Below are 21,952 nucleotides of genomic sequence, written 5' to 3' on the forward strand. Positions count from 1 at the left end.
ACAACTCTCAGCCTTCATTCCTGACTCTGCAGAGCCTGAAATTCACTCAGAGTTGAGAGAGATTATCCCCTTCTCAAGTCTTCCCTGGATGTGTGCACAATAATGTACACATGCGTGGTCTTTTAGAATCCCAGGAATATGTTGGAACTTTTAAAGCCCCTATGGACATCTCATTCCCCAGATTTTCCTTTTCAGTTTTTGGCTAGCCTCTGATTTTCCTGTTAAATTTTTGGCTAGCATGTTGTTTTCTCCAACTGGTAATGCTGCCTTACACAACTGTGATGTTTAATAATTCCAACTATTTCAACATACACTTAAGGATAGGGTTTCTAAGCAGGCTCTGAATAAGGTCAACTAGAGACAAGCCCTATGAGTGGGCTCTGGGGAGCTGCTGGATATGTCAAATGGTGACAATTCACTGGGAATAGAATGTTTAGGGTACTCGAGATACATTCCGCCTCCTGCTGTAGTTATAAGGTTACTAGTTTTCAAAGCTACTGTAGAGTTGAAAAGAGGGTGGTGGGAATAGGGAAAGCTAAAATGCCATAAAAGTCACTGTTCTTACTAAGATTCAGCGATTATTCCTTTGGTTAACTTCCAGAATTCTGAAAAAGTTAATTTTGATAATTTTTGTCACTGTTCTTAATGATTCTATGGAGGAACAGATATTCAGGGGTCCTTGCCCTTCTACTCCACAAGTGCTTCTCTCTGCTGACTTGCTTTCTGAACCCACCTTGATCTTGGAAATCTATGTCATACGTCCTCTTTTTAAGAGCTGTAAGGAAAAATTTTTGTAGCACTCTTGAGTAGTCATTTAGGTTTCTTCTAATGTTTTGCTATTCCAAACAAAACATCAATTAATATTTTAGAAAGGTACATCTTTAGGCACAAACAGCTGGCTATTTCTACAAGGTAGAATTATGTAAGTGGAACTGCTATGTATAACTAAATGCACATTTTAAATTTAGTCAAATAATTCCAAATTGCCTTCTCTTAAGATTTTAACAATTTATAAGTCTGTCACAATTTCTGAAGCCCTATCTTCTTTGTGGATACTGGATATGATGTGATATTTTATGTATGTGTGTGTATATGCATATGTGTTTATATGTAAATGTAACATGACATTATATCTTTATCTACTCATCTATTTATACGGTTAATTAGATAGAGGAAGATTTCACTATTTTAGCTTAAAGTTTTCTCATAACTAGGGATGCTGAGTATCTTCTAACATATTTACAGCCCATTTTAAAGTCCTTTGAGAACTCTCTGCTCATTTTACTTTTCAAAACTGATTCAGGAAAGTTTTTTCTAAATTCTAGAAATCAATCCTTTCTGTCTATGTCTACTTTTTCTTTTATGTCTTTCATTTCTAGGGTCCTGCTTAGGAAGGCATTTATTACCCTAAGATAATATATTGGAATATAATTTAGGTATTTATTATAAATCTAGGTTCTTCCTTTGTTCTTTTCATAAATTTCTACTTTTTTCCATTACTTTTTCCTTTCATGAATTTTCTCCTTGCTCTTTGGAACTCCTTAAGCCAGTGGCTTTTACTGCCTTGGAGGTGATGGAAAATAAGAGCTAAACAAAAGGACGGCTTAGTTTTGAATTTGAATTACTTTTAAAAGGCCATAGAACAAAAGACAAATCAAGAAGCCAAGGCATTTTGATTCTCAAGGCTTTTTGGCAAAATGAAAAAAAAATCCATCTTTTTATAAGCTAATGTAACTGAATTTATTCATCCCTTCAAAGTCTGGATTATTCACTTATAACCTCTAGGGCTAGTGACTTTTTAAAGGAACTGCTGTAATAACTTTTGGGATTTCTTTTCGTTTTGTTCCCTTCTAAAGGATTTCTACTTCTTCTTGGGTGAATTTTCTTCTTCTTGGGATAATTTGTATCATCCTTTAAAAAACCGTATGGGAGGCAGAATAATGCCTAAGCCTTTAATTCCTAGACTCTATGAATTTGTTACTCTACATGGCAGAAAAGACTTTGCAGGTATGATTAAGGTTAAGGATGCTGAGATGGAGAGAGTATCTTGGGTAATCACCGTGGGCCGATCTAATCCTATGAGTTCTTAAAGTAAAGGAGGAAGGCAGAAGAATGAGTTAGACAGCTCAGACTCAAGAAGAAAGAGGAGAGAGTTCAAACATGAGAAGGGCTTGGCCTGGTGTTGCCGGCCTTAAGGATGGAGAAATGGGGCCATAAACCAAGGAAGATGTTACCCTCCAGAAGCTAAGAATGGGCCTCAGTTGACAGACGTAGGGAAATGAGGGTTTTGGTCTTACGGTCAAAGGAACCGAATCCTGTCACCACAGCAAATAAACAAGGAAATCAATTCTCCCCAGAGTCTCCTGACACCTTAATCTTAGCCTAGTGAGACCTGGGTCAGACTTTTGACCTAGAGAACTGTTAAACAATAAATTTGCATTGTTTACATCACTAAGTTTCTGGTAATTTTTACGTCAGCCAGAGAAAACTATGTCTACATTTTTAACTTAGAAAGTTATATATAGTAGTCTTTTACAACGACTTATCCTCCTTCTGTATCTTCAGTTATTTCACAATTCTTATTTTAAATGTATTAGTGTTTTTCTCTCATTTATTGTTGATCAAACTACTAAATGTTGGATTACTTCAGTTTTTAAAGAATTACCTTCTGATTTCACTCATGTAATCTGTTTTATTATGTGCTGTTCATCTTTTCTTTTATCCTTATTCATCCCTTTACTTAATTTAGTTATATTTTGATGTTCGCTTTCTATATTCTTGAATTGTATGTTTAGATATTTTACAAGAAACAAGTCTTTCTTGTTTTCTAATAATTGCATTTCTTCTGAGTTGCCTTTTATCTTTCGGGGTTTTGGTATTTGGCACTATCAGTATCATGAACTTCTACATTTCTAATTTTTAAACATTTCCTTATTAATTCAAGAGTTCTTTAGAAGAATGATTTTACCTTTACAAGTGATGTGTGTCAATACAAAATAAATATTTAAGAGTGGGGAGGGTAGCTGGTCTGTTGATAGACCTAAATTCTTACATGTCCCCAAATGTCTATTCTTTCTTCCCATTTGAATGTTAGCTTGGCTGAGAAGGTTCTAGCTCAAAACAACTTCTCCTCAGAACTTTGAAAACAAACTCAAATGTCTTCTGGCCTTTGGTTTTTCTGATGTCTATCTGATGGTTATCTTAAAAACAAGTATTTTGTTTGCTCTCTCTGGAAACTTTTAGAATTTCCTCGAAGTTTTGTAAATCTTTTATGGGGTTCCTAGGGTGTGTCATTTTTACTTTCATCCTGCTTATGGGATTTCTTCTTCTTTTTTTTTTTTTTTTTTTTTTTCAGTCTCCAGGCCAATATCTTTCTTCAGTTCTGGGAAATCTTTCTTACTCCTTTGATCTTAAATCTACTTATGATCTCTACACTCTCAATAGTTGACATTACAGTTCAATTTCTGAGTTAATCTAAAATTCCAGGTAGAACATTAAATTTTTTTATATTCCTAGAAAAAGTCAGAATTTTGGGGACCATCGTAACTTCCTCTATTTTCTTCCAAAATGAATAAAAAAATTGTTGTGAGCATTTACATCTATTAAATCTTACAAGATTTAGTTGCCTTGAATATTTTCTGAGGGGGGGGAAGGCATTATATATCCAATTTAATTATATGAAATTTGCATATAAAATTCTATCAAAATCTGTTGAAAAGCTTTTCCATCCAAAAGAAATTACAATAAAACAAATCTTCTGAAGCTTTCCTGGTCTGTATAAATCAACTGTTTTCATGTTGAAATTAATATTAAGACTCCAAACCTTTTCTTTGATTCTAGATTTTATATATATCGTAGCTAGGTACTATTCATTTCTTTTCCCCCAATCTTTCCTACATATATATTTCCCTATTTTGCCTACTACCCCCCCACACACAAAAATCAGAAAATTAGAATAATACACTACAGCTATGTGATATTTGCAAAATGTCTGTTCATGCACATATCTGGACCTTTACATATAGTATTTTAATGACATTGTGAGATGCTTATGTATGAAAAAATTGAGGCTCAGATTCTTTAATTTACTTGCTCAAGAACAAAGTTATGAATACAGCTAGAAATAATCGTAAGTTAAACCCAGATTTGTCCAAACTTATGCCCAGCTGAGTGTGGTGGCTCATGCCTGTAATCCCAGCATTCGGGAAGCCAAAAAGGGTGGATTACCTGAGGTCAGGAGTTCAAGACCAGCTTGACCAACATGGCAAAACCCCGTCTCTATTAAAAATATCAACATTAGCTGGGCATGGTGGTGCATGCCTGTAGTCCCAGCTACTCAGGAAGAATCAAGAGAATCCATTGAACCCTTAGTCCCACCTACTTGGGAAAGAAGCAGAAGAACTGCTTGAAACCCTGGAGGCGGAGGTTGCAATGAGTTGAGATTGCATCACTGCATTCCACACTGGGTAAAAGAGCAAGACTCCATCTCAAAAAAAAAAAAAAAAAAAGAAAAAAGAAAGCAAAACAAAACAAAAGCAAAGACTATGCCAATATATATAATTACATTTCTCAATCCTGCCAAATGACTCCAAGAAGTTCTTGTTTCAAAACGACAAAAAAATTTTGGAAATAGGCCTTTCTACCCAATTTTTAGGATACATATTTTGAGAATAGCTTTTACTAGGAAAAGAAGATACCTGATGCTTCTTATTTTCAGTTACTAGTGTTCCTGCTTATATTACAATGGACAAATTTTGCTAAGGACAGGAAATGTGGTTATTACCAGTTTCACCTGCTGGGAAAAAGGATAGCCCAGTGCCTGCACATTGTGGGACTACAATAAATGTTTGCTGATGTCCAATCTGGAATATCTGAAAATAACTATATACACCAATGCTGCTCAACAGAAATATGATGTGAGCCACACATGTAATGTTTAATATTTTAGTATTCACATCTAAAAAGTAAACAAAGATAAAATTAATTTTAACAATCTATTACCAGCCTGACATGTAAAAATTATTGACAAATTTTACATTCATTTTTTTCATACTGTCTTCAAAATGCAGTGTGTATTTTATACTTGCAAGATACATTTCAAGTGCTCAGTATGGCTAGGGGATACGATATTAGACAGGGTGTAAACTAAATGACAGTCATGTTTTTCATAACATGAAGGCTATTACATTTTGTGATTATCATAAGAAAATAAGGTAATGATATGTCTGAGAGAAATCTTTAGAATATCTGCTTTAATAAGTTAGCTTATCAATTTTATTATATGATAATAATTAAACATCCAGAAAGAATTTGAAGGCATTTGTTCCCTTGAAGGGCAACAACATCCAGAGGTTTCTTTTGCAGCTATTATCCTGCTTAATAAACTTCCTTTTCAGTGACAATACTAAGATCAGCTCTTATCAAAACTTATCAGTGAATTATAAAATTTCAAATTGGTGGTAGTGTTATACATCTCACATCAAAAACACATGTTTCTCCTCAATTATAAAAATTAGCTTACTAACATATTTTTGTGCCCTCTGGGAACACAAACATTCAGACCCATAAGAAAATGGAGTCACCAGAACTTATTCCCAAAAGGCTGATAGAGAGCACAGTCTACCCTCCCTGCCAGCAGGTTATACACCTGGAGATTTAACCAACGGATAAAAAGTAATAAATATATGTATATATACACACACACACATATACAAATATATATAGTAATAGGCCCTGCACAGTGGCTCATACCTGTAATCATAGCACTTTGGGAGGCTGAGGTGGGTGGATCACCTGAGGTCAGGAGTTTGAGACCAGCCTGACCAACATGGAGAAACCCCATCTCTACTAGAAATACAAAATTAGCTGGGTGCGGTGGTGCACGCCTATAATCCCAGTTACTCGGGAGAGAGGCAGGAGAATCACTTGAACCCAGGAGGCAAAGGTTGCCGTCAGCTGAGATAGTGTCACTGCACTCCAGCCTGGGCAATAAAAGTGGAACTCTGTCTCAAAAAAAAAAAAAAAAAAAAAAACTAGCTGGGTGTGGTGGCACATGGCTTTAAGGAGGCATGAGAATTGCTTGAACCTGGGATGCAGAGGTTGCAGTGGGCTGGGAGCACACCACTGGACTCTAGCCTGGCCAACAAAGCAACACTCAGCCTCAAAAAAAAAAACAAAAAAAAAACAAAAAAAAAAACTCCAACTAACCAAACAATACAACAACAAAAATAGTACAAATAAAAATAACAGTGTAACAGGCTGGGAGGAGGGCCTCCCACCTATAATTCCAGCACTTTGTGAGGCCAAGCAGGAAAATTCCCTGAGCTCAGGAGTTTGAGACCAACCTGGGCAACATAGCGAGACCTCATTTCTACAAAAAAATGAAAAATTAGCCAGGTATGATGGCACACACCTGTGGTCCCAGCTACAGGTAGCTGAAGATGGAGAATCACCTGAGCCCAAGAGGTAGAGGCTGTTGTGAGTCATGACTGCACCACGGCACTCTGGTCTGGGCAACAGAGCGGGACCCTTCTCAACAACAACAACAACAAACCCAGTATAACATAGCATTTACATTTTATTCGGTATTATTAAGTAATCTAGAGAGGAAGTATAGAGAAGAATGTGCATAAGTTATATGAAAATACTATACCATTTTATATAAGAAACTTGAGCATCTCTGGATTTTGGTATCCGCAGAGGTCCTGGAACCAATCCCCCACAGATACTGAGGGAAAACTGTATTTCCTCTGGCGATACATAGGAAAAGCCCAGGTACCTGGAGCAGTCTTGCCTCAAGACAAAAGGAAGCACTATCAGACTTCTCTGCCTTTTTCATGTCTAGTATGCATAGACTCTGATCACATTTGTATGGCACACTGGGGTGAGCTCCTGAGCTGAGGGGTCAGTATTCTCAGCAAGCTTATAATCCCTAAGTTACACAGTGGTTCCAAAGCTCTCTGTATACTGTTTTCTGGTTTTGGGAAAGACAGGAACAGCATCAAACATTTTTGTTGCACTAAAATGTAAACCCTATTCTTAGAGGCACATCCTTAAATATGCTGCTGTGGGGCCCTGCCCAATTCCCTCTTCAGGTCCAAGGCACTTATTTACCCCAGCTGCTGGAATTGCTGGCTGTTGATGGCCCTCATGAGCTCTTCTCCGGAAACTGCCCAAAGCTAAAGAGTTTCCTTGCCCACGGTTGTGTCCTTTCCCTGGGAATGAACTCCAATCCAGTTACTGGTTTGAGCTGACAAATAAAAGCTGGCCCCCTTGCCTCAAGGTGGACAATCAGGAGGACTACACTAGCCCCAGGGCTCTGGCAGCGCCTGCAAAGCGGCTTAGCTCTCCCTCCGCCCAGTGCTGCTTCTTTCACTCACTAGGTACTGGGATGCTGCTCAATGAATGTGTTAACCACGAATCTCTGTCTCACAGTTTGGTTCTCAGAATTTCTGACCCATGACATTTATTTAAGATTATTTTGGATTTTAAGGCATTCTTAAATACATTAAATATAAGCTCATTTTTAAGCCATCTCAGGTGTGCATGTATTAATGCAGGTATGTAGTCTTTCATTCATGACCAAACATCAGGGAACAAGCCCCATGCAGACTGATCTTATGAAATACCTACGGAATGCTCTGTCTAGCACTGGGGATGGGAGGATGAACATAACAGAAGCTCTTAAGAAACTCCCAAAATAGCCATACAGGAAAATACAAACTTGCATGCACACTAACCTACAACCCTAAGTAACAAAAGCGAACACTGAAGGACAAACAACAGCACTTTGTGTGCACAAAAGGGGAGTGTCCAATCTTATCTCAGACAATTAAAGTGTGAGCTAGATCTTCAAACCCCAAGAGGAGGAGGAGGTGATGGTGGCTCAGGGAGGGTCCTTTCTAGTGGAGAACACAGTATTTTCAAAGGCATTGTACAAGGAACATCTAGCTTAATCAGGGCCTGATTAAAAGCTTTGGTGCTCCTTGCCATCAATATGCAATTGAAAATGGTATCAGTATCAAAGTAAAAAGAAAGATTAAGTTCAACAGAATGCTTTCTAAAAAAAAAAATTGATTATTTCAGTGTTTTTTGGGGGAGGATCAAATATTAAATTTTTTCTAAAGTTGAAGGTACCCCATATACACCAAGGAATTCTATACAACCATAAAAAAGAACATCATGTCCTTTGTAGAAACATGGATGGAGCTGGAGGCCATTATCTTTAGCAAACTAACACAGGAACAGAAAACCAAACACCACATGTTCTCATGTGTAAGTAGGAGATAATGATGAGAACTCATGGACACTAAGAGGAGAACAGACACTGGGGCTTACCTGAATGTGGAGGGTGGGAGGAGGGAGAGGGTCAGAAAAAGTAACTCTCGGGTACTAGGTTTAGAACTGGGTGATGAAATAATCTGTACAGCAAACCCCCATGACACAAGTTTACCTATGTAACAAGCCTGCACATGTACCACTGAACCTAAAATTTAAGTTTCTTTTAAAAAAACAAAGTTGCTGGTACCCTAAACATGAGCTTAGTTTCCCTCTTGGTCATCCAGTCCAGTCCTAGGGAGTGGAGGACAGTGAGAAGATGAGACCAAATCTAGGGTCTGCCAGATCAAGAAGAGCTCCTTATACTCATATTGAGGGGTCTGGCCTTTATCTCATTGGTGGATGATAGCAAGTACTACAGATTTTAAGCCAGAAAATTGAGCAAGGATTATAAAGACTTGGTTGGGTGAGCCATCTGTTGCACTGGTCTAGGCAAGAGATTATGGGCTTAAACTGAGGCTGTGGTGGTAGATTTGAGAGATGTTTACAGGGTAGAATTCCCCAAACCACTATCTGCTGAGTCAGACACAGCTAGGACTGAGTCTCAACTCAGTCGATACCTAGTTGTGTGGCCTTGAACAAGTCACTGACCCTCCACTGGCCATAGTTCTCATCAACAAGTGGCTGTGTGCCCTAAATGATAATGTAGAAGCTTTAGAGTGGCACCTAGCATAAGCGCTCTGCAGACATAAACCATGTCTACTGGAAGGCACAGAGATGGCTTCCAAATCCAGAGCACGCACAGTTTAATAAGCAGTACTCTGGGTTGTGGATTCACAGGTCCTCTCTTGATAGGATCATTCTCCTGCTGAAACCTCTCCTGGTAGGACACTGGCTACACTTCTCAATGACTTCCCACAGATTTCAGCTAACTCGCACTAGGTACAGGACCATCATATATGTGTTATTTAAGACTGCCTGGCAGAGCCACTGAAATCCAGGCCACAGTCTGCTTATTAAGTCTTGTGCCCTGGTGTGAGTGGTGTGAGCTACATCTGCACAGAAGCAGTTATCCTTTTTTTTTTTTTTTTTTTTTTTTGTAAGTTGTACAGAGTTACTGTTCGGATAAGACACAGCTGTGTCTAGCTATCGTATGTCCTTCCTTCATTCTCTTTCCCTCTCTGGAACACTCAATTAAAGTATTGTGCCCTGTGTGTTCTATGGCAATGGAGATAACTTGTCAAGAGCCTAAAATGACCGAATAGGCTTCTTAGGCATCAGTGGGGATTCCTGACTCCAAAACGGCTGAGAGAGAAGGAAAGAGAGGAAGGGAAAATAATGCTTATTAAGCTCCTACCATGTCCCATGAATAGTATTTTAGTGGATTTTCTCTTAGTAAACTCAATGGGAAATACGAAAAGGGGGTGGGCGCGTTCCTAAATAGACAGGCAGAACCCTAGTATACCTGAGGCCAGCAGAGAAAGGTGGACATTGGACACCCAAAGGCAAAATGTTCAGGAGGCCAGGAGGTCTCCAGGGGGCCTTGATGGAAAGTTATAGCTTAGAAGAGCAGGAAGGGAAAAGCCTGGGAACCCCTGTGCTGTGGCCACAGAAGGGGGGTGACCTTGACTTTATATAGTGACCAAGACAAAGAGTCATCTGGGCCCTATACAGTAACAGTTTGTTTCCTTGCACACTTGAGTGATAGACAGCAAGAAGGCGAATGTCTACTAATTAAAGACACGCATCTTGCTGCCACAAAAGTGAAAGGAAGCAGGTTGTACTTGAAGCCCCTGAAACAGACATTCTCTAGCCTAACCACAAAAGTCGAACACTCTTGAATTGGGTACATGCAGACATGTGCTTTTAGAATATCAGAAGTAAAGAAAAGAGAGATGTATGGAATGAGCTCCTTCATTATTTGATTCTGAGAGAGAGATATAATGGTGCTGTCATCACCACTACCTGAGCAGGTAGCACCCTAGTGCCCTCACTAGGCAACAGGTGCTGTGATGATGTCCAGCAACAACCCTTGAAGTAGTTGCTCTTATTCTCTCTTTATGAGTAAGAGGTTAAGTAACTTCCCCAGGTCATCCAGCAAGGCAGTGATGGAGCCTGAATTCAAACGCAGGCTTGACTCCGGAGCCATACTAGGCAAAGCTGTATCGCCCTCTCCCTCTCATAAGGGTTGTGCCAAGTGGGCTGATGTAAATGTGACCTAAAATTAGATTAAAGCAAAATGCAATGAGGCCTTTTGATAGTAAAGGGCAAATTCTGATCTTGTTTTCAGTCCAAGAACAACTCATTTATTCAATGTCTTTTGGCATAGATGTTCCACAAAAATGTCTTTTCTAGCTAACCAATGCTTCCCCAAATTCATTTTACATGTATTTCTCTGCCTTAAAGTGACTATACTGAACATAATGGAACTACTTGTTGTGCTTCAGGTCTATCACATCTCAACAATAACCAGAGCAGCCAATCAATATAGTGCCAACTATGAGGACCTTTTTTTTTTGATGTTTTTCTTCCCTCACTCTTGTGAGTGGAAGCTGTCTGTTTTTCTTGTCATTACTCTGTCCTACTCTGGTTGACTTAATATCCCTCTCCTTGTTCTACCAACTTGCTGCTTTTCATCGACACTGGGACATTTTTGTTGGTACTTTCTCCTTGATGGTCCAGAGAGAGTCACCTCTAAATAAGTCAGCTCTTACCACATTAATGTGACTCCCACATTATGCCTCCATTTAATATGTATTTATTTTCTCCTAGAAGGAATCCCAATAAACTTAACAATGGTTTTACCCTTGGGGAAATGGGCTGGCAAAAAGGTGGGACGAGAAAACGGAGGGCACCCCCCCCTTTTTTCACGTACTTTTAATTAATTGGAATCATCTAATGTAATATATTTTAGTTTTATCTTAAGAATATCAACGTGGTTACCTGGAAAGGAAGATTTTTTTTAACCTGTTTATATTTAAAACAATATGATGTTATAAAGATAGCTGTGTGTATGTGTGTGCATATTTACATCCATAACACAAATATATACAAATATAAATTTTAAAGACACCTATGGAAATTATTTAAGAAATCTGAATTTCTTTCCTAATGGTGCATTGTATGTTAATACCTAAATCTAGTCATCCTTCAGCATCCATGGGAGATTGGTTTCAGGACTGCTGTATTTACCAAAATCTGAGGATGCTCTAGTCTCTTATATAAAATGGCAGTAGTATTTTCAAATAACCTATGCATATCCTCCCTTATACTTTAAGTCATCTCTGGATTATTTATAATGCCTAATACAATGTAAATGCTATGTAATTGGTGGTTATACTATACTGCCTGGGGAATTATAAGAAAATGTCTGTACATGTTCAGTAGAGACTCATTTTTTTTTCTAAATATTTTTGACCTGTAGTTGGTTGAATCCAGAGATGTGAAGCCCATGAATACAGAGGGCTGACTGTACTTCTGTTATAAATTCTGGATTCTCTTTAAAAATACCGTGTGTCTTGTGTGTGTACCAGTGTTTAAAGCTTTTTGATTTGTGAACAAATGCCTAAATATCTCTTGACAAAGGTTTCTGGGGGTAAATATGTAATTTTGGAAGCTAATTTTGAAGAACCTTACTGAGTCAAGTCGTTGAAAAACAAAGTCTGCTGTGGCTTTTTTGGTGTGTGATTGCAACCTACACTGTAAGAAATAAAATCCAACTTTTGAATAATTCTCTAAAAATTACTTATTATCTAAATTGTGGAATCTCACTTTACATTCAAGTTGTTTCTCAAAAAATAAAAGCCCATGTAATTGCTGTGTTAAAAATGAAAGATAAAATCTCATAAAAAAAGACTATAATCAAAGAATCATCAAAAGTATTGATACTTACTTTAATTCTTGAAATTTACTTCATTGCTTTGAAAAAGACACTTGGGAAAGTCTAAATAGTTTAATTCCCTGACACTGATTATATTAAGCATACACAGAACATTTTTTTTTTTTGCTGCTACCACTATTTTGGTTTACTTTTACTTTCCCTTGCCTCTTAGCACTCTTCAGGAAGTACGCTGAGGAAGACAAACAGTGACTTCCCAAAATCAGGCAGGTGTACTCTCATTGCTTATCATTGTCAAAATCATCACCACAGACTAAAAGCTGTTTGTGATTCACATCTACTAAAGTAGCAGGAACTTCCCTTATCAGACTGATTTAATCTCTGTTAGAGTATGGGAGGCAGATGTGATTCTGAATAGCATATCCAGTAAAAGAGCTGGTTCCGACCATGTAGGGTCATCTAAAGTAAAGGTAATGCCCAAACAACCAGATAAAGCTGTAGGGAAAGCCAAGGGACCAATGAAAACAGAGCCTGACACACAGAAGGCACTCAATAAATACCTGTTGAATAAATGAATGAGATAATTCTACTCATAAAACACAAGGTATTTGGACAATACAATATAACCTCCCTTTTCGAAGTTCTATTTAAACAGTTACATTGCTCCTGTGTCTCTGGTCTATAGGAAAAAAATGGATTCAGCAATAGCATAGAAGCAGAAGTCAGAATATCTTAGCAAGCCAACCCTCAGCTTTTCTTTCCATAGGTATAAATTGGGCTCCATATCCCATGTCTTGCAAAGAAGCCAAAGATCTACTCTGTAGCAATTAACATTGGGACAACAAAACACATGTTAAAAAGCTGTCTGTGGGGCTCAGAATTTAATTTTAGGAAACAAGTTTAAGTCTTGTAAATTCTCACCATATAAGATGATCACATTAATATTCATCTAAGTGCAAAGCTAAAGATAAATCCTATAGACATAATCTGCCTTTCCTCTTGTCCACGCTTGCATACTCCTTTATTATGTAGATCATTTAACTGACAGCAAGAGTGAACAGCTCTTCATGGAATCCTTGAGCTAGAAAAGCTCTTAAAGTTCATCTGTTTCAATTACCAGAATACTGCCAGAAACTATACCTGTGAGACACAGAACTATATATAGAAATGAAAGCTTACTCCTCTATTGCCACAATGTGGTGGTTTTTTGTTTTTTAAGTTAACCCAATCTCTTAATCTCTTAATCACAACCCATTCTTTTTCTGTTCTCTATAAAAAAGTTTGGATAATATGAGGCCATATCATTATTAAAACAGTATTTTAATATTCCTAGCATGACTATATTATGTGGATATTTTAAATTAAGAGAAGCATGATGTGGATTTTAATTAATACTGCTATCATTTTAGTCTGAATTGGAGTAGAAGATTCTTAAAGTTACTCTAGGCTTCCATTTAACACAGGAATCCTCTCTATGGCATATTTCATCTAAAAGACTGCATAATAAAAGATGAATGCAGCTACTTTAAATATTTATATGTTTTAAAATTGCACAGGAGGTGGATAACTTTTGTATTTATTTAAAAACTATATTTTCTTTCTACATTTTGAACAAATGGTTATGATAAACATTCTTTTTTTAAAAAACCATTGCCAGTTACCATATATGAAGATTTGTTACACTGTACTTTGTGTTAATATACTTCATAATTCAAAGGCTATACTTAAAAACATTTCAAAATCAGGTTGTAATCTTTCAAGTAAAATGTAAGTATTTCTAGCCAGTCATAGCACATAAAATGTCTAATTTCAGAACTAATTGGTCAAATACTGTCACAGAGCACCAGTGTAACAAAGAGGACACCTCAGTGTTAGCTGGCACACTAAGTATAGTGTGTTAAAATAACCACAAAATATAGGGTGAATCATACATTGCAAAGAGGCTTGTGCAAACCTTATAGAAAACCCACATCACAGCCATGTTCGGCATCACCAAGGTATGACATGAAAAGGGACTTTTGTTCTAAACAATAGTGCCACTCAGTGGCTGAACAATGGTAGTGAATTGAAAACCGTATGAATGGAGGGTGGGCAAAAAGAAAAATGGAATTTTGGAGTAGGCAATGATAATACTGTAGGCAAAGATAAAGAAAAACTATGTTGTTATGGTAACTGTACCTTGGAGGTCAGTTAGAGTCTGGACAGGAACAGAAACCTGAGCATCGCTTCCTGTAACTACATCGCCTGGATTTCATAAGAAAAAATAATTAGATTTCATGAAAAGGAAATAATCAACTTCACTTTTCTTTTATACTGAATGTTCTAATACTTTAATCAAATTACTAAAAAGATAGTACAAAGAAAAATAATGCACGAACTTAGAAAAATTAATATAAAATATTTTTAAAGAAAATAATCTTAAGAGCATGTTTCCTAAAAGTGTTTTATGTTTGTTTTTCTTAAAGAAAACAAATAAACTTCAACTAGTCTACAGTATAGGAATCAAAAGATTTTGCTGAGCATATTTCATGATGCTACAAATACTGGTGTGATTTTATATTTTTTCTTTCATCTAAAAGTAAGTTATATGTCATTTATTTAAAAATAGGCATTCTTTTGAAATTGATTTCCTCCTATATCAGACAAAATTTATTTTTAACTAAACTTGAAACCAACTTCTTCAGTGATAAGGACCTAAATAAGTTCTAATTTCATATTAAGTAATGAAAAGATGTCTTAAGTTACCACATGTACTTATAAATGTCAACATGCAAAAATAAATCTGTGAACCACATACCCTTAACTTGGTATACTTATTATAGGCAAGATTTCATTTACAAATTGGACTTATAGTAAGTGCTTAAAATAATGACACATTCAAATTCAAAAAGCAATTTAAAATATAGACAAAGGAAACAGAAAAAAAAAAAAAAAAAAAAAAACCAAGTGCATTTTAAGAATGTAAGAAAGGAAAAGGAGCATAACAGGAAATCTCATGAAGAACCTGAGTTGCGCTGACATTTGGAAGGAAGACATTTTGGTTCTTTGATTTCCTTCCTGGATGACAAAGTTCAACACTAAGCATAGTCACTGTCAACAGAATCATCCTATGGATATATCACCATCTGAAGGCCTATGCTATTTTCAGACTAACAAGCTAAAGAAAAAAGCATTTAAAAAAAGCATCATATTTTCTATGTATGATCATTTATGATTAATAGACTTGTTTCCCCTTTAGCTTTTATATAATATATATGGTAGTAAAGAAAAATCAATTTTTGAGTTAGATGACATATCCTCAGTGTTCTGACCACTGACTTACAGCCCAGCTAACCTGGAAATTGTTAACTTGTAATTATACCACCATCATCAATTAACAGTACACACATTTGGTCTCCTATAATTGAAATAAAATCTATAAATAGGGACATACCACATACAAGTGATAAACAGCTTTTAGTGGAAATAGACCCCAGATTTTCATAATATGTAAACTCTAAATTCATTGACAAATGTGTGCCTACTTTCCGTATATTTGATGGAGATTTTCAATTCTATGCCTGCTACCTGTTTTACTCTGTTGCTTCTAGATCACCTATTAATGTATATTTAGAGACTGATGATTCATTTTAATATAAATATCACCAAAAAATTATAGGGAACATCTGTGCTGCTCCTTCACTATCCTACCCCAACTCATATACAAATTACAGAATATACTTCAAGCAACACATGTGAGTTTGGGTTGCAAACACAAGTGTCCCCTTATATAAGCACAAATAATTGAAAGTTAACTGATTATGAAAACTATAAACAGTTTCATCTTTATAAACAACCATTTTCCAATACAACTTTCAAATTTTCCAGCAGAGTATACTAAAAAGCTATTACATTATCTTTCCTCAAAGGCACTAAGTAGATGACTCTGTTCTGAGACAGAAATCACTTTGCAACACAAGCCTCCTGACAGGCTAAATATTGTGTTCACTGATCTGTGGGACCAGGTGATACGCCTGCAGCTTTGTCAGTTTGACAGCACAGCAGAATACATGTGGGAAATACAGCATTAAGAACCAATATTGGAGAAGTATTTTTCACTGTAGTGTTAATCAATACATATTCTACCAAGACAAGCACACATTTTTAGAGTTGGGAGACTCTCCAGGGATCAGCCCAAATCATATTTCAGGGTGAGGAAACAAGAGGGTCAGAGAGCTTCAGGGTGTTGCTTAGGGTTCATCACTGGATGAATAGAGAAAGAGCAGCAAACTACATTATCTTCTGTCTTCTATAAACTGTTCTCTTTGCCTTTTGTTTTATTCAAACCTTTATGCAGGAATGGGCATTAGCAGGAACATTTAGGATTAATCTGAAGTTAATTAGAAAAGTGTTTGGGTTTTTTTTTTTTTTTTTTTTTGGTAGATTGACATGAGAAAAACAAACCAGAAGTAAAAATATAGAAGGGCTGCCAAACAAGGCTACGTCTTTCAGCACAGGGATCAGTTAAAATGCCCTAGTGATGACATGTTCCAAATACTTTCTTAAGCGCTCTGTTGTCTCCTTATGACTGGGGACTTGGTTTTCAATTGTTCCATCTCCATGTACTTCCTTTCTCACTTACTGTGTGATATTAATACTTGACATTTCCTTGGAGACACAACTTTATATTTCTAGTCATTTGGCTTAGTTCCTCAGAAAATTTAAGCTACAACATTAAGAGATTCTCTGACTCATTTGCCTGCCATCAGTTAGAATTACTACTGACTATGGCTTGTTATCAAAGCAACATTGAAATCATATTTGTTTAGAACAATAAAATAGGACAATTAAGAAATACGTAAAATACGTATTTAAAATACAAATAAGAAATATGTATATCTCCTGGCATTAAAATACATTTACAGCATGCTAATGATTTGTTCTCTTTTTTAAAAGATCATGTGTGACAACTCTATGTTAAAAAGAAAAGAATTTAATTTTCAATGAGATATTCTTATGCAGGGAAAACTGAATATTCTCATACAAATTTAAATACTAATTATATAAAATCTAATATTTTACGTAGGCAAATAAAAAGAGAGTAGAAGGATAACATGACGTAACCAATAGAGGAATGCGGACATGCAAGTGTGTGTGCATACACACACACTTATTATTGAATAATACTCAACATTTATAGCATTGGGGAAGCAAGTCCATTTAACATAAGTTAACCAACTTAAATGCCAGTATGTAAAATTAGAAACAAATTTAGATTGTAATCTCCTTAAACAGAGTACATGGAACATAGTTTTAAAGTCTTCTTACTGACAATATTACTCATGTTATTGTCAACATTAATTAGTGAACACTGATATAACACAGGGATCCCTTTAAGACAGGCGTCCCCAAACTACGGCCCGCGGGCTGCATGCGGCCCCCTGAGGCCATTTATCTGGCCCCCCGCCGCACTTCAGGAGGGGCACCTCTTTCATTGGTGGTCAGTGAGAGGAGCACAGTATGTGGCGGCCCTCCAACGGTCTGAGGGACAGTGAACTGGCCCCCTGTGTAAAAAGTTTGGGGACGCCTGCTTTAAGACATGAATGATACTTGGTTCAGGATGTTTGCTCTAACACTAAGTGGCCCCAGACTGCTTGTGAGGTCTTAGGATTGCTTTTTAAATACTTTTTGCCATCATTTACAACTTCTTGCTTTTAGAGTATGGTTAGCAGAGTCCTACTACTAAAAATAAATGTAGCTGTTTCCAATTTGTTATCAAAAAGGGGACCCAATACATTACAACTCTTCAAAAATACCTGAAGTGCTCTCTGAGGAATAAAATATATGAGGGAGGTGAAGCTCTGGAATGGCTCTGACACAGAGATGAGCTTACCTGAGTACCAGCAGAAAACGTGCTACCAGCAGCAGTGCCCTCACTCATCTGGTGAGATATGGATTGGACGATCTCCCAGGTGTCCTCTGCTCTAACGTTCTGTGGTTCTAACTTTTAATTTATAGACTCATACACTTATTTTGGCTGCTTGAAATTTTGTTTAGTTTCGCCCTCCCCACTGCTTAAGATTCTAGTTGGTATTCCTTAGAAGTGAAGCAGCTGGGTGAGAGACTGCAAGCCTAGTGGCCCACTTTCTGCAAACAACTGCAATGCACCGATGAATGCTGTGACTAGTGAAGCCCATGGTAGTGGAACTTCTCATTTGGGATTCTCTTCTAGTCAGAAGCATTACCATACAAAGTTAGCAGAGAATACAGTCAACTGTCCTCAACTCCTGTGTTGTGTTAATTCACGCCATCATACTGTATGGGCATTTACAGAACAAAATTGCAAATATACTAGGATATAAATGTTAAAAAAAAATTACCTCATAAAATGTTCTTAAGACCAACACAGTATCTAATATTCCAACTTTAAAAGAATCATATATAACATATTTAAAAAGTAAGTTTTGCATTAATTTCTATTCTAGGAGGTTGGTTCCTCACAGACAGGTAAAGAAATCCCAGGCTACACTGTGAATGTTTCCTTGGATTTACTAGTATTTTTTTCCTACCTTTGTTTAATTGCACAGGCATGCTTTCTGATTTCATCAGCCTCTGCTGCTGCTGTTGCTGTTGCAAGGGATGCCTTGGGGCCTCTGCTGAGGTCCTGGTAGGAATCACAGCAGAGGAGGGGCTACTGCTGTTGCCTCCAGGTACCGGGCCACCTGCACTGCCTGGAGCCATTGCTGGGGAAATCAACTTTCTTCCAAAGTTAATCAGGCTATTAGAGACCTTATTTATATTCAGGGGAGCAGCTTTGGCATTGGTCCTGTTAAAAAAAAGAAATGGAGAGGTATTATTTATATTAGAGGATGAATCTATTTCACATAATTAATTGGTATAAAAGCACGCCTTGCCTGCTTTGAAAAAGGTCATTTACTAAACCAGCTATATAAAGTCAGAAGTGAAAATTTAAAGTTACTACAGAATAATAAAATAATGAAATTCTTAAAAACATAACTTATGGAAAAGTCTTATTTACTTTTCATTCACTCATTCAACAAATAGAGCCAACACTGTGCTGGGTTATGAGGATATAATTGCCCAAAACAGACACAGTTCCTTTCCTGGAGCTTCTAGTCTAGTAAAGAAGAAATACATTAATCAAATAATCACATAAATAAATATATGCTTAAAACCCGTGACTGGACTATAAAGGAGAGGTAGGCAAGTCCCGAGGTCCTCACAGAAGGGGGCACTTAAGAAATGAAGCTAAGAGTAGATTTCTTAGTCCTGGCACATGGGTACTAGGCCAAATTTATTATGATTCTGAAAATAAATGTGTCTGACAGCCACGAAGTAAACTCCTAAAAGTTATGTCAAGTGCCCAGTTCATTACAATTGGAATCTATCCTTACTCTTTGCCCCAGCTCTCCATATCCTCCTTTTCCACTTCCCTGGTTTATTTTTCTTCATAGTACTTTTCATGATCTGATATATTATATATTTCATTTATTTATTTGGTCATCATTTGTTCACCTTTCTTGAATCCCCATTCAAATACAGCTTTCGTGAGGGCAAGGATTTTTGTCAACTACTATCTTGCCACTGCCTGGTACATCATAGGCACTTTATTAATAATATTAAATGGTAGCAGCATCTGCCCATAGTCTGTTTTTTCACCTGCCACAGTGGAAGACCAGCATCTCCATTTGTGCTTTGAATCCCATCTCCTCTGACCTTCAGAGATTGTTGTTCCTGCATCTTCCTCTCCTGCATCATCATTTTCTCCTTTACTGTATCATCTCCATTAGCATGCAACTATGGTGAGTATATGCATATGTATACTAAGTTCTCTACTGAACCCTTGTTCCTTTCAAGTTACCATTCCATTTCTTTCTCTGCTTATAACATGTGTTTTCAAGGTATATTAAGGTGCCACTTCTGCTTCCTCAGTCTTTGGTCCATTAAGTTCCGGTTGTGCCTATTTGCTGTTGCTCTAAAGCTATTCCTCAAGATCACCAGTTACTTCACATTGCAGATCCAAAGGTCTATTCTTATTCAACTCCACCTCTCAGCAGCTATCAACTCCCTTAACTACTACACTCTCTCTCAAATTTCATCCCTTCCTAGCACGTGCATTGTAACTATGCCAGGCAAATAGAGGGCACCAAGTTAACACCTGTTGGATGAACAATTCCCAAATGACTCGGAATCTTGCAGTGTCTCCGGGTTATTATGTTGAAGACCAGTTATGATTATAGATTATTTTAGTTGTAAAGGAAGCCCAACTCCATGACAATATTGAAGTTTATGTTTTTATTGCCCAAATCATTAATAGAAATGAAATAACTCATTTTGTTTTCATAAAAATGGAAAATTGAAAATCAACTTTGAGAGATCTACTTGTTTGATTTTAATTAACTTGATTTTTACTGTAATTTCCTTCTCCAAGATCTAGCTGGCAGCACTTACATGGTAATTCTATTTTTTATATGACAGCTATATCCTTGGCATTACTAGATGTTGCTGTAAAACAGAATGGATCCATAGTTCTATAATAAAAAGGAAAGAACACCAGACTTCTTCCTTCCATAAAGTTTTCTCTAACGGTACTAGCTAATGTTATGGCCTAGGTATCTGAGACTTACATTGCTTTGGAGGTAGAACAAATCAAATTTAAAATATGAAATTCAGCTTTATAAAAGAAAGATCTATTCATTGTAACTCAATGAAGTATGAGAAAAATTTCAAATGGTTTCTTTGGCATCAAGTTTCATCTTTAAAGAGTTGAGCTATTTAAATGTCCTTCTAAAATTTATTTAAAACAATATTTCCTAATGGAGATGAGGATATAAAGTGATTATGCACCACTTACTTTCATTTTTTAGGTGCTTCCTAGTGAAGTAGAGCATTCTTAATTTTACATTTACTATAGGTTATCAACAGCGACAGCACTCAATGTATGTTTATTGAGAAAAAAGAATGAATGAAATGAAAAGACTGATACATTCTGGATTAACTAGGTATTCACTCTGGCATTATATTCCACTCAGCAGCTTGTATACATTACCATTTCCTGTGAGTGACAGTATAAAGAAAAGTTATCATGGTACCGAAGTTCTGTTGCATTTTAGTTTTGCTTGTTTGCAAGTCAGGATTCATAATTCCCAGATATTAAGAAATTATAATGTTGTTACCCTTTTTTATACACAAAAATGTACTAGTCAAATTCCCATATTGCCAGTTGTAAAATCTGTATGTTGATAAAAGTACTGAGAAACTGCTAGAGCATTATCAAGAGAATATGGTTAATGCATCTTCATTACTACTAATAACCATGAAAAACATATAGATCAAGCTTATGTGGAGCAATTTTTCATCTCAATAGCTCTTAAAAGGGAGTGAACACTGTTTTCCTTTATGAACATTTTTTTTTTGTTTTTAACCATGCTCTTCCTAATCAACTACTCATAGCTTCTAGAAGAATATTTCTTTTCAAAACAATGATTGAAAGTGACTACATATCTTCAGGATATAAGCAATTCTAAGTCATACAGAGAAAGCAATCTATCCATAGCTTGTCTGTTTTTCTAGGCATAACAGTTTTTATGTCAAAGTTATCTTATTTAGATCTGCAATATGAACAGCATCATTCTTCATGTAAAATATTAAACAACTTCCAACAACTATTAATAGCTATGATATATATGATTAAGTCATGTGTGCTAAATTAATGAAAATTTGCAGTTGTCAGAGATCTGACGGACAGGAGGGATTGGACTAGATTAAAGATGGAGAGCAATGTGGTAACAGTGTTGAAATAAACAGCGAGAGGAATTTGGAGTTAACAAGACACTG

General features: G+C 36.6%; 1 protein-coding gene across 13 annotated transcripts in view; it reads right to left on the minus strand.

The window, feature by feature from the left end:
* TBC1D5 (TBC1 domain family member 5) overlaps positions 1–21,952 on the minus strand; it is a 584,223-nt gene that overhangs the window by 97,094 nt on the left and 465,177 nt on the right. For 11 of the 13 annotated variants that reach the window (XM_074405700.1, XM_074405701.1, XM_074405702.1 and 8 more), the window contains 2 exons: positions 18,664–18,920; positions 14,294–14,359 (listed from right to left, as the gene is read on the minus strand). In XM_074405700.1, the coding sequence (XP_074261801.1) occupies positions 14,294–14,359; positions 18,664–18,920 (323 nt within the window). The remainder of the gene's footprint in view (positions 1–14,293; positions 14,360–18,663; positions 18,921–21,952) is intronic. The other 2 variants (XM_074405709.1, XM_074405711.1) reach the window with 1 other exon arrangement.

This window comes from Saimiri boliviensis, chromosome 9 (genome assembly GCF_048565385.1).
Source record: "Saimiri boliviensis isolate mSaiBol1 chromosome 9, mSaiBol1.pri, whole genome shotgun sequence".
NCBI classification, from domain to species: domain Eukaryota; kingdom Metazoa; phylum Chordata; class Mammalia; order Primates; family Cebidae; genus Saimiri; species Saimiri boliviensis.